This window comes from Mobula birostris, chromosome 27 (genome assembly GCF_030028105.1).
Source record: "Mobula birostris isolate sMobBir1 chromosome 27, sMobBir1.hap1, whole genome shotgun sequence".
Classification (NCBI taxonomy): domain Eukaryota; kingdom Metazoa; phylum Chordata; class Chondrichthyes; order Myliobatiformes; family Myliobatidae; genus Mobula; species Mobula birostris.
In genome coordinates this window covers 17,841,696-17,855,138 of record NC_092396.1, presented here as the reverse complement: position 1 = coordinate 17,855,138, position 13,443 = coordinate 17,841,696, and the positions used below count along the sequence as shown (strand labels likewise).

The window sequence follows — 13,443 nt, the reverse complement described above, 5'->3', positions numbered from 1 at the left end:
ATCGCTTCAGTTCCATTATGGCACAATTTATAAATCAGTCTTGGGGAAAACTGTTAGTTTTAACAGAATTGCAAGATTTTATCCAAATATGTGATAATTTCATTCCTGTTGGAATATTGTTTAATTATATAACTAACCTTTGAGCATTAGTATTTTGTTCCCTACAGGATCAAGTACTGGTAAATAGGATTATATTATAGATGGGTGCCTGATAGCTGCAATCACATAAGAGCCAAAGGGCCTCTTTCTTTGATGTATGATTGTAACTATGGGCAAAAACAATGTTAAGAGTACAAGAGAAGATGCATTGTAACGCTATTCTCTTAAGTTTTATTGATTATATTAGAGTGAAACTAAATAAAGGAATCTTTATCCTTATATGCCATATCATATGACGGGGTAAACATGGTCTTCCATCTGTTTCTTTAATCTGAGAAGTTCTAATAAGCTCTACAAAACTTTTGCCTGTCCATCCCTTGCTGTGACTCATGAATGTCATGCGCTGTCGACCGCAACTTTTTCTTCCATTAATTTTTCCTGCTACTCCAAGATTTTTGAGCTTCTCTTTCCTGAGTACATGTCCCAGAAATTCCACCTGCCGTTTCCTGATTGATGATAGCAGCTCCCTTCTTATTCCGGCTTTTTGCAACACTTTTTCATAGAAGGACTAATGACCAAAATTTTAAAATTTAGCAAGCAATATACTTGTATTTAGTGGCAAAATACAATTTGTATAGAGTGGTAAAAGTTGTTTAAGGCTGGAAGAACATGAGCAACAGAAACAGAAGTAGATCATGCTAGCCCTCCATTCTGCTCTGCCATTGATTAAGATTACAATCTATTCCTCTTTCACTTCTGAGTTCCATTTTCCTTGCTGTCCAAAATTCTGCTGAAATCAGTCTTGAGTATATCCCACCATTATTTTTCTGATTATCTAAAACCTGGAAACTGGAGGCCTATCGCACCATATTATTGTTGGAGCAAAGTACCATGGCTTGTATGTACGAATTGTTATATGACATGTTGCTAGAAAATTTAAAAAACTTATAGTCCTTTGAGTAAAAATATTTCTTCTTGTCCATCCTTTTCTTGTGCTTATGCTCTTTATTTCTAGAAAACTGACTCTCAGCATCTACTTTCTCAGAATCAATGAATTAATCTATTTTCTCTAAATTCTAGTAAGCATAGAATATTCTTAATCACTCTTTAAACAACAATCTCAATCAAATAACCAATCTAGTTATCTTAAATAAGAATTGGTTTTAACCTTGAGGCTATAGAGTATGTATACCACTTGAAGAAAGCCATAAGCCACACATATTTTCTTCCCTAATACAGCATCCAGGTTGATGCATTAATATATTAATGAGGAAATGTGACATTTTTTAGATCTGCCAAATAAATTCTATGGTAACCTGAGCTGGTGAGCATCCTACAGTGAGGAGCTCATCCCCCCAACTCCTCAAAGCTGTACAACTATCGGGAGAATGATAGACTTCTCTGGATGAGGACAGATAGCTTCAACAACTTTGCTGAAGCCCTTTATCATCCAAGAGCTTGACTGGTACTCCATACACCACCTAAAACTCATCTGCTCTAACATGGTGTTAGAACACCTACAAAACATTCTGATGATTCACCAACAGCATTTGGCACCTGCCACCTCGAAGCACAAGGTTTAAAATGTATGGGGATTCGAGCATTCTCAAACTTCCTTCTACATTTGCAGATCTTTCTGATGTTGAAATGTATCATACTTTATCATTGCTATGTTACAATCCTGGAACTCCCTGCCCAACAACAGTGATGCCTTCACTCCGAGGGCTACAGCAGTTCAATGAAATGGTTCACTAATACTTGCTTGAGAAATTAGAGATGGATATTGAATGGCATGGCTAACAATTCCCAAATACTTGTAATAAATTTTAGAGAATTTCAAGAATATATTGATTGATTGAACATATGGACTAATGATTACATAAAAACTCCTTAGATTTAGGAAGGATACAGAAAGCATACCTGGCAATTAGCAATACCTTGTAAAGCTGAAAAATCAAAGAGCATTGTCCAAAATGAAGTAAAAAAAAAGAATTCTAGGGTCAGATAACTACACAGTTCATCATTTGACTCTCTGTTTAACAGATACAACCCCCTCGTATTTGTTACATCTGTTTGGTTTATGAAAACTTTGCTCTTGCAGAATTCACAAATCAAGATATGAAGCAAAATTCACTCTCATAGAATATAGAATTTATGAGGGGAAAATAAACATAAGATTATTTTCAATTCAACTCAGATTTTGGCACATACATCAAGAAAGCTGTTCCACTATTAGAGGAATGATAGTTTGCATTTTGGAAAATCATGATATTGACTGTTTGCAAGGAATGCAGCCACCCCACCCTCCCCAGAGTTATTAAATTGGAAGCTATTGAGGGATGTGTTGCACTCTGTGCTGTTCCACATTGCCGGGTACATAAATTGGCATTAACATGCTTACAGGGCGATGGTGCCAAGGTTCAAGCCTTAGACAAGAACAATGTCATTGTATGTGTTGGCTTGCACTATGTAATGCTAGGCTCTAAGCCTCCTTGAGATGATCCCTGGGAATTTGGCCAGGATGATGTTAAACATCTGGAGCCCATGTCTTGGGAGCAGGGAAAGGACCTGTGTAAAAGGTGGCATGTGTGTACCACCTCACAAATCAGACACTTCCTTACCCATCACCATCAACATCAACAGCCTTGTGTGTGGAAGAGCCTGTGGGAAGGAAGAGCCTGCAGTTCCCACACGAGATTTGAAGGTTAAGTTAAGAGCCTTATTTGTCACACGTGTATCGAAGCAGCGAAACATACAGTGAAATGTGTTATTTTTGTGTCAATGATCACACTGTCCAAGGATGTGCAGAGGGCATTCTGTAAGTGTTGTCATACTTCCGGTGCCTATATAGCATGCACATGACTTACTAACCCTAATCTGTATGTCTTTGGAATGTGGGAAGAAACCAAAGTCACAGGGTGAACATACAAATGCCTTCAAGGCTGCAGCAGGAATTGAACCCTGACTGATGATCGCTGGTGATGTAAATCATTGCGCTAACTGCCATGCTATCAAATCATTGGGATTAATACTGCTTTAGAACCTTCAATTTGATAGAAACAAGTCATACAATCAAGGGACTGTCTTAAAAGAACTTAGGAGGAGGAATTGACCTTATAATCACCAGGATGATGTGCTATTTCATTTTTGATAACCTGGAAACTAGAGGCAATTCCACATAGTCATTTCTGGGTAGGAATGCATGGGCGTGTGGGTATGAATTGTAATATATCTTTTTTCCTGCAGTATTGCTAAAAGTATGATACTTGGTGATGGATGTGTTACCCAAAAATTATCTGACATGTTCATGTCTTGACTTCTGCTAATTGTCTATCAAGGTGCAATAAGGTTATTTCTGCATATCTGAGTAGAGAATCATAAACATGAGAAAGTCTGTAGATGCTGGAAATCCAAAGCAATGCACACAAAAAGCTGGAAGAGCTCAGCAGGTCAGGCAGCATCTATGGAAATGAATAGATAGTCGATATTTTGGGCCAAGATCTTTCTATTCATTTCCATAGGTGCTGCCTGATCTGCTGAGTTCCTCCAGCATTTTCTGTGTGTTGATCTGAGCAGAGAGCACTGTTTGGTCAAACTGGTCTGATTGATATTATTATTCTGACTCTTGTCAAAATGCCATTTAAGAGATTTCTATTAACAAGTTAGTAATCCCATTGGGCAGGTGCAGGAATGAATGGATCACAATTATAAAAGCTTTGTGGTTTAAGGGTAAAAATAAAAGTGGTCAAGCCTCTACAAACACTTACTATGACACATTAAATTAAATACTGTTCATAGCTGATCATTTTCACAGGCTTTAGAGCAAATGTTCCTCTCATTAAATATCAGTAAAGGATTTGTATGATATGCTTGTATTAAAGTGTTAAGTTTACACCTGCTTGGGACGTATCTTCTACTCTCATTGTTTACCAACCACAGGAAATTGTACATGTTGCAAAAGGTATAGAATCTCAGCCAGAATGCAGAAAACAGCCTGTTAGAGGACTGTACACGGTCTTGACCTGAGACATCAACTGCCCCTTTGCCTCCACAGATGCTGCTTGATGTAGCGTTCCTCCAGCTGTTTTTTTTTGCTTCAGATTCAGCATCTCCAGTCTCCTGGTAAATTGCTACCTGATTACAGACTAAAATCAGATTTGATTTTTAAAAAATCAGTTTGGGTAGCTGTGAAAGGTTTGTGTTTCTATTGTATTTATAGAGCATGTTTGCCAACAGCATTGTTTCCTCATTTCTGATATTGCTGGCACCAGAGGTGCAACATCGCATAAATGATGCAAGTAGGTGACGTGATCTAGTTACTCATCTTTCTATTTTTTAACCCTCATTCTTTCATGAGATGTGGGAATTGCTGACCAGTCCAGCATTTATTGCTCAACTCAAACTGTTCCTTAACTGAGTGGCTTGCTCCTTCATTTCCGAGGGCATTTAGGGAGCAAATGAGGTGGTCTGGGGTCTGGTTAAAGCCTAACTAAGTAGGGATAGCTTCTATTTTAACGCATTTTAATTCAAATATCAGCTTTTATTGTGTATTTTAATTAGGAAGCTTGACTTGTGAAAATGCATCTCATACATTATTTAGTGGAGGATTCTCAGGTGCAAAGGTATCGTTGGTGTCTCAGCAATACTAATACCACAGTTTGGGGTTGATTTACAAAGATACAGAATTTTAAAACTTTTTAAATGTTTAAACTTGTAAGTTCAAACCAGCAAACATAGACTTCAGTATTATATTAAAGAAAATCATAGTGGCCTCCAATCAATGAGGAAACCATATGGTTTTCTTTACTCCAGCAGATAATCTAAAATAACCTCCAATGAAATTGTACTTCTAGGAGAATGAAGCAAAAGGTCCATTTATCTTGGGGTTTAACACAGTTTTTAGCCAATCGTTGTCACCTAGTTACAAATACACGAACTCTGCAATTACAGTGAAAAAGCTGCCCAGGTTTCTAAGCACTTCATTAAAGGTAAGAGAGGCTGCATCCCTTTAAGCAGTAACCAATTCTTTATCTGCTACTGTAAGCTTTTAGTAGAAGAGAATGCTGTAAATAATTTAGCCACTATTTGCCAAGATGCGAGTTTGCTGATAAGAGCAAATGGGCTGCATCAAGAAACCACTTAATCCAGGGGAGGAAAAGAATTTGGTACTTGCTAATTGCTTTTGACTGACGTAGAACACACCCCAAATATTGTAGTAGCGTCTTGCTGACCCTATAAATGTGCATTCCCAGTTTTAAACCAAGCAGTTGCTCTAGAAATTTGGTGAGTTTTTCCTCCTTACTTTTAATAAAACTGTATTTAAAATGACAGAGTGGACTATGCGGAGAGTGTATTTTCTTGAATGAATGCATACGTACTGGTTTTTATGCCATTTTCCTTTACCTGATGTTATAAAGCATTTATGAAGAGTACAGACTTTGTAATTAGAATCACTAAATTTTCTGTAAAAGTTTGAATACCTCTGACTAAAAGCAGCTGCTGGAAAATGTATTGGTGCATAATAATTGCTTAACTTTAATATCTTACATTTTAGTTAGTGTTGTAATAGAAACATCACTTCAAACTAGAAGAATAAACCTCTCCTTTTATCATAATGTTGACAATTATGTCTGGCCATCTGGGGTGTGTTGCTTCTCTTTAAGGACTGTATTAATTAGAAACAAGAATTTAAATTAACCTGGCTGAAATCTACTTCTCAGTAGGTTTCTCAAATTACTTTGCTATTTACATGTTACAGAACATTTTGCCATTCTTTGCTGCTTAATTATTTACCTGCAACAGCAAGCAAAAATTAGAAAACAAGACCAATTCATTTTTATGTGCAGGCTTGACAACAATCTCAAATGCTCTTGGTTATAAATAGTTACCAGTTATTTTCAATATAGTACAAATTAAAACAAATTCAAATCTTCAGGCTGTTTGTGGTTCAGGTATCCTGAGGTCTGTAATGTAAGTGGTCTTTGTCAGAATTCGACATGGAGTCTATTTATGAGACCAAGGTATTGGTGATTATCAATTCTCTGCTGTTTTTACACTAGTGCATTTCTCAATCAGATGGAATCAACCTGTTTAAGATGGTTGAGTGCAGTTTTAAATTCAACTCCAATTTTTTTGTCTGGAGATGAGGCTTGCTTCTATTAAATCTGGCCAACATAAATTTGAATGCATAGTATTCATAGTATGATTTGCCAAGAATAAGTCTGCTGAAAAGCTTTTAAAAAACTGAGGCAGTAGCACAAAAAATCGTTAAATCATATTTGCTTCAGTTTTTGATAGCTGAAAACATAACTATTAAATATTATATACATTTGAAAATAATAGTTATGGTACTTCAAACTATAACTTTTCTGTGTTTCTGACTTTGAAGACTTTGAGTTCAATGTTTTTGTATCAAATTTTAGTTTTCCCTTGTCCATGTGTTATTTTCTCTGCCTGCCTTCACTCTTGCAGACCTCTGATTTGCTCCTTTTTTGGTGGTGTTGTTACTCATATGGACCAGATTTAGCCAGTTCTATTTGTACATGATTCCAAGAAACATTGCTAACTTTTTGTGTAGGAAATGTCTTCAACTTCTAAGGGAGGGGTGTGAGCTTCAAGAGACTCGTAAATCTGACTTAGAAATTGTGCCGCTAAATTAATCATGTTTTAGTGTGATTTTTTTCTCCCCTTTTAAGGAAGTCACATTAATTTATTTCTAATTGCTTTAATTAGTTCATTTTCTTTTCTGCATGCATTGATGTTTTACTAAGGGGTCTTCATGAAACCTTATGCTTTTAATAGTGCAGTGGTTCTTCAGAACTGTGATTCAGTTTGAAATGCTATTTAGATGTATCTCAGCATCAAGATGAATTTTCATTCCTGTGTTTTTGTAAACTGGAACTAATTAACATTGCATAGTCCAGCAAAGGTTATGCCTGAAATTAATTTTTCACAATTACTTCACTCTGGCTATATACAACTCTATTCCAACTTGCTAGCTTCAGTTAGAAATGACATCGAAATTCTTCACAAATGTGTTTTGCAGAACACTGATTTTTTTTGATTGCTTTGAAGTTTACTTTAAATTAATCAGAATTATTTTACTTTATCAAAATATATAATGAGAGGATCTATTTGCCTTGAATTGTTACCCTGCTTTTTCAATTTGTTGAGATAGTTTCACATTTTTTGGAAAATTTGTATTTGAAAGATGTTTTAAGACCATAAGACCATAAATTATGGAAAGATGTTTTAGTAGAGATTTGAATAGATCTGGCAGCATAAACAATGTATATCAACTCTGAGTGTAAAAACTTCTGGTTGAGGGCAGAGTTGCATAGATGGGATCCCAGTGACCATGGTGAAGTAGTGAGGTAAAAAAACAGTTGTACTTTCTGCTTCTTACAATTAGTCTAGTGATTCCTGCTGAAATGAAACAATTGTTAAGAATGAGGTTTTCTCAAATGATTCCTGTGTTAATATAGCTTGTCAAACTTGGTGTCAATAATTATGATGAATGATTGTTTGACCATGTATTCTGAAGAGGATTTTTGAATTTGTAACTCACAAGAAGTTGGTATATTTAGCGAGAAATGGATATTTAGGATTGAGAGGTTGTGAAGAATATAGCAGTGCTCCCCAACCACTGGGCTGCCGACTGGTACCGGGCCGCAAAGCATCTGCTACTGGGCCACGAAGAAACGATATGATTTGGCAATATGAAACGATATGAGTCAGCTACACCTTTCCTCATTCCCTGTCACGCACTGTTGAACTTGAACATAGGGTTGCCAGCTCTCCCATATTAGCCGGGGCATCCTGTATATCGGGCTAAATTGGTTTGTCCCATACGGGACCACCCTTGTCCCGTATTTCCGCCGCTAAGGCAGAGCGTTCCTATGAAACCGTTCCTAATCCAAAATGGCGTAAAGCGCAGAAACAATTACCATTAATTTATATGGGAAAAATTTTTGAGTGTTCCCAGACCCAAAAAATAACCTACCAAATCATACCAATAACACATAATTCTAAAATAACACTAACATATAGTAAAAGCAGGAATGATATGATAAATACACAGCCTATATAAAGTAGAAATAATGTATGTACAGTGTAGTTTCACTTAACGGAATCGGGAAGATTAAGCCAAAACTGATTTGTAGGAAAATAATCGGCACGTCACGCATCCGCACACAGGTGCCCGTGCAAGGCTTCGTGGTCATGGTAGTCTTTCTCGGGGTAAACACAAGTGTCCCGTATTTGACTGCTACTTTTGTCCCTTATTTGGGAGTGAAAAAGTTGGCAAATCTACTTGAACATCACCCCTCCACCCCAGTTGGCCAGTCCGCAAGAATATTGTCAATATTAAACCATCCGCAGTGCAAAAAAGGTTGGGGACCACTGGAATATAGGATTGATGGCAAAATAACAGCCTCAGATAATGAGATAATTTTGTTATATTCTTTCCCAACTAAAATGTTGCACAAATAAGCTTTAGCAAATGTTCATTTCAAGTTCAAGTTGAATACTAAACATTTTTGTTGCATTTTGTAACTACAAGTACTGGTCATGTCAGTTGTAGAGAAACAGCTTTTAGCATTTTAAACCAATAGTGGTATCTAATCACATATTTTTAAAAAGAAAACTTCAGTGATTAATATTTAAAGTTAGAACCATTGTAAGTGGTGATGTTGTAAGGAGTGAATATTGTTTTTGGCTTTTTAAAAAGACAATGAGTCTAAAAAGATGAAGTGACTATTGTTTAACTAAAAGCTGTGCACGAGTAAATATTCTTCCCCTTTTGTACAATACAATTTTGTATCTTTTTTACACTGAGATCAGCAAGTCCAGATTTCATTAGGGCTTTTACTTTAAGTAAATTTGCTTTGAAGCTTGCTTCAATCACGTATGAGCAGTGTGATGTGAACCAGTGGCCCCAGTGTGCTATTAAAAACATAATCTTTTCTAGAGTTATAATGTTTTTGAAACCGTGCTGCATTTATCATTGATGCTTTTTGATTAAAAATTAACTAGGCGCAACTAAGGAAAATTGTATTTCAAAATGCATTTCTTTTCTGCTAAACTAAGTAGGAAGTTTATCATTAGCAAAGAAATATGTTGGTCAGCATCTTTGATTCCATTTCTAAAATAATTGGAAATTATGCCAAATTTAACTATAAAATATAATTCCTGTCTGGTTAATTATTTTTATGAATGAAATAATGTACCTTTTAAAATAATATATTTAGTCCAAGTAATGTTGCCAAAGATTAAGAAGAATCTTAATTGTCAATGATTCTGCTCTCTTGTACCATAGTTTAGTTGATAAATTGATAATTTTTCCTCCTTGGAAAGATCTATGCGTTGCTATTTCATTGCTCCAGAAAAGCCTACCTTGTTTTTGCATCCACTTGCCCTGCAGATCAGCAAATCCATAGTCACCAGGTGCTTGTATCCCTTTCACTCTGGAATACTATTCAAAAGGCATTGTTGCTCAGGAGCTACACTGGTAGTGAACTATGCAGGAAAAGGCAGATATTCAGGTTTTGGTCTATGGTTGTTGGTTCTGGTCTCTGGTTGCTATGGAGATTGCTCTTGGTTTGCTGTCAGGTACTTCCACATCACCAAGTTCCAAACTAGTAAAACTGTTTCTGTTCAGTCAGATACTCTGCTGTTGTTCACTGTATAAGTAGTACTGGTCTTGGGAGTAAGCTGTCCATGGAACGATGCCCAAAATCAAATGTAAAGAGGACGAAAGGGGTTAGGGGATTAAAAAAATTCCACAAAAATTGTAATATTGTATTTTTAATTTGCTGATAGTGGAAACAAGTACAAGAGTTCCTTCAACTTAACAGAAAATAGGTGCCTGAACTTCAAACAGTATATGAAGTGTGAATTAAAAAAAATTAAACTTAGATTTTGCATAAAATACATTTGACAAGAAATATGATGTTGTGCCGTTTTAGTATTTTGCCATTTTGTGAAAGATTCCTTTTTTCCTCACTAAATGTAGTCAAAATAAGAGTGAAATTTGTAGAAGTGGCTGAATATTTCCCCAACAGAATTAAAATGTAAACTTGTGAAGATTATCTTAATCCACTTCCCTGCACCAACAGATCTGGCTATATGTCTAATCTACCTAGGAAAGTTCACAAGAACTTATGTTGAAAATATAGGAACGTTTCACAAGAATCTGTAATATTACATTTTTCAGATTACTTCAGATGAGAGTTTGCTTCAGTGACTGGAAATTCCATTTCTATGAGGAACTGCAAGTTTTGGTATAACTTGCTAACATGGTATCAATCCCACTTTCTTCTTGGGAAAACATCAAATACTATATCATGCTGTGAGTTATGTAGTGACTTAGTTACAAATAAACTAGCTTACCGTTTTAGATTCTGCACTGATACTTTCCCCAGTAGCTGCTTTTATTTACTGAGAGATTTGTAAATATGCTTCTTAAATGCATATGTTATAATTACAAAATTCATAAATTAATTATTTTCTTTCCTCCATTACCCTGAAAGAAACTTTGATAACAATGTGAGATTGCTTGTTTGTTGGCATTCGGAACAACATAGCTCATGAACACACTGATGGTACTATTTTTAGACAGTCCAGCCTAAAGTATTTATCTTGTTAGTTGATGTCCTTTGCCACCTCGTAACATGTTCACCACGCCTAGCTCTAACATTAGTGACGGTAAGGCCCTAGCAAATATAAATCTAGTCGTCTCATGCAAAAATGTACAACCTGAAAATCTGCAGATTCCCAAGATAGTTGAGAAAATGTTGTCCATGTCATACACCGAAAACTTGAAGGAGCGAATAACTCGATACCATTCAGACCAGGGTCTGAATCTGGTACGGCAGAGTGATACAATTGAGATGCAGAAGCTTCGAGAAGTCAGAGCCTTAGCCCAGACAAAGAAGATGGAGGAATTTCTCTTAATGCATTGTCTGTCACTGGAGAACTGTACAGCCTATCAGACAGGGATGAAGTATAGGTAAGAGTAATTATTTTCCTTTTAGTATGATTTGTTGTTGACAACTGAAACACGTCAAATGATTCGTGCCTATAACCTGCATGCTGGAATGTTTCTTTACACATAAAAAATTATTTAAGGTAGGCTTGTCGCATAAGCTTAATGGAAGCTACAATACAAATGAAAACTTTGAAGAGATTCAAGGGGCAAGCGTATGATACTAATAGAGAAAGAGATGGTTGAAAGATGTAACAAGAACATTGGTTTGGGATGGTTGTTGACATCTCAAATAACAACTTGGATTTGGTTGGTCTGTTGCCATTTTCTGTTCTGAAAATTATTGTAGAAATTGAGGAAACTTGCTTTAACTTCTATTTCTAAATTTTACTGAAAAACCTATTGCCTAATTCCTGTAGCAAGGAGACCACCTACCAGAGTACATGTATTCTTTATAGAGTGTGGCTACACAAGTGACCATTCAGTTCCTGGAGCCTACTCTACTGTTCAATCAACCATGGGTGAAATCTATCTTAACTTCAGCTGAATAATTTGGTATTACAATTCTTGATAGCCCTGCCTACCACAAATTTCAGTTTATAAATGTTCAGTTGAACCCAAGCCTCAACAAGGACGGAGTTCCAAATTTCCGGTTTCCTTTGCATGAAGAAGTGTATCTGGCATTACTCTTGTATAGTTAGCACAAAAATGAATATAATGCCCTTTTTTATTTATTCCACTAAATACTTTGATATTCCCAATAGATTAATATCTTGTCTTCTCTATTCAAGGAATACAGCTCTTGCCTGTTCAGGCTAATCTCAAAAATTAGCTCTGGTAATTTTCATTGTAGGTTTCTTAAAATTACTACAGGTAGATGTAGGTGCAACTTGCAGTTTTTTCATTTCTCTCCTATAACTGCCAAAGATTAAGTCTCTGCGCAACAAGATGTGTGTGTCCCATGCTTTGAAACTTCTTTGAAATATGGCTGTAATTTCATACAGTTAACATTTTCAATTGACAGGAAGGTGTTTTAAGAAACAGAAAGGGGAATGCTGTTATCAAACAAAAATTCAACAGGGAATAAATTAGTATAAATTGCTGTCTGAAATGAGAAGTCAATCAAGTAACACATTCAAAATTTGATTGGTGTAGCTTAATGTTTTGCGTGTTATAAATGGGATCTGATTGTGGGTTGCAAGTCCATGATATCATTCCAGGATTTCTGGACACCTTACATTCTAACTCACAAAGCCCCTGTATACATGCATTAGCACACAATAGAAACCTAGCTACCACTTCTGTAATTTTAATTTGCTTGTTCATGGGCTATGAATGTTTGCTGGCTGCCTATTGGATGAAGGTATTCATAGCCTTGAAGTCTGTCTGTGTATGTGTCTATGTATGTATGTATCTATCTATTGATACAGCACAGTAACAGGTCCTTAATCACTCCAATGAGCCCACGCTGCCTAATTACACCATGTGACAAATTAACCTACCAGCCTGGAAGGAAAACGTGGTCACATGGAGAATCTACAAACTCCTTACAGACAGCAGCCAAATTGAATCCGGGTTACTGGCGCTGCAATAGTGTTACACTAACCGTGTCACCCTACCTGACTCTCACTGGATAAGTAACTGTTCCAACAATCTTGTTGGCCGCCAGATAGCCACTGATGATCTTTTTTTTGCACCATCCACTTTCAACCTCCAAATTTCCTCAGCAGTTTCAGCTTTTCCCTCTCACGTCTCACTCTGGCCCTGGATTTATCTTAATTTTAAGAAAATGATGAAGCTTGGAAAGGAAAAGAATCCTTCGGAAAGCAATTGAAAGTTAGCGGAATTTTGAAGCACTCTCAACTAACAGCAAAATTCAATCAGACCCAGAGGGAAAACTGGAAGAAAAGTTATAATTGACATTTTGCTATCATTTTACCATATGTAATTTACTAATGGATCATGTGAAGTGATTACAGACTATAACTGGCAAATTGATCTGTTAAATCGTTTCTGATATTGCCTGTAATGACCTAGATTGGGCTTTTTCTTTTGCCTTGTTTTCTGTCAGTGAAAGACTTTTGGAAAATTACTATGTCAATCATATTATTATTTGTGTACAGAGTTGGGTATTGTTGACACATCTGGCATTTATTTCCCCTCCTAAGTGCTTTTTTTTAAAGAAGGTAATGCAGAATCGCCCTATTGAAACCACAGCAGTCCTTCTGATGAGTGTACTGTTGGGTAAGCAGTCCCAGGTTTCACAGTCGCTGGTGACAAGGGAAACATAAGCACAGGAGATTCTACAGATGCTGGAAGTCCAGAGCAACACACAAAAAATGCTGCAGGAACTCAGCAGG

General features: G+C 36.4%; 1 protein-coding gene across 6 annotated transcripts in view; it reads left to right on the top strand.

Annotated features, from left to right (window-relative positions):
* The window catches only part of kcnab2a (potassium voltage-gated channel subfamily A regulatory beta subunit 2a), a 293,607-nt gene that overhangs the window by 148,203 nt on the left and 131,961 nt on the right, over positions 1–13,443 (top strand). The window contains exon 1 of one of the 6 annotated variants that reach the window (XM_072244813.1): positions 10,875–11,107. The exons of the other annotated variants lie outside the window; for them this stretch is intronic. Coding sequence (XP_072100914.1) covers positions 10,890–11,107 — 218 coding nt within the window. The 5' untranslated portion in view covers positions 10,875–10,889. Of the gene's footprint in view, positions 1–10,874; positions 11,108–13,443 lie in introns of those variants that run through there. 6 annotated transcript variants of the gene reach the window in all.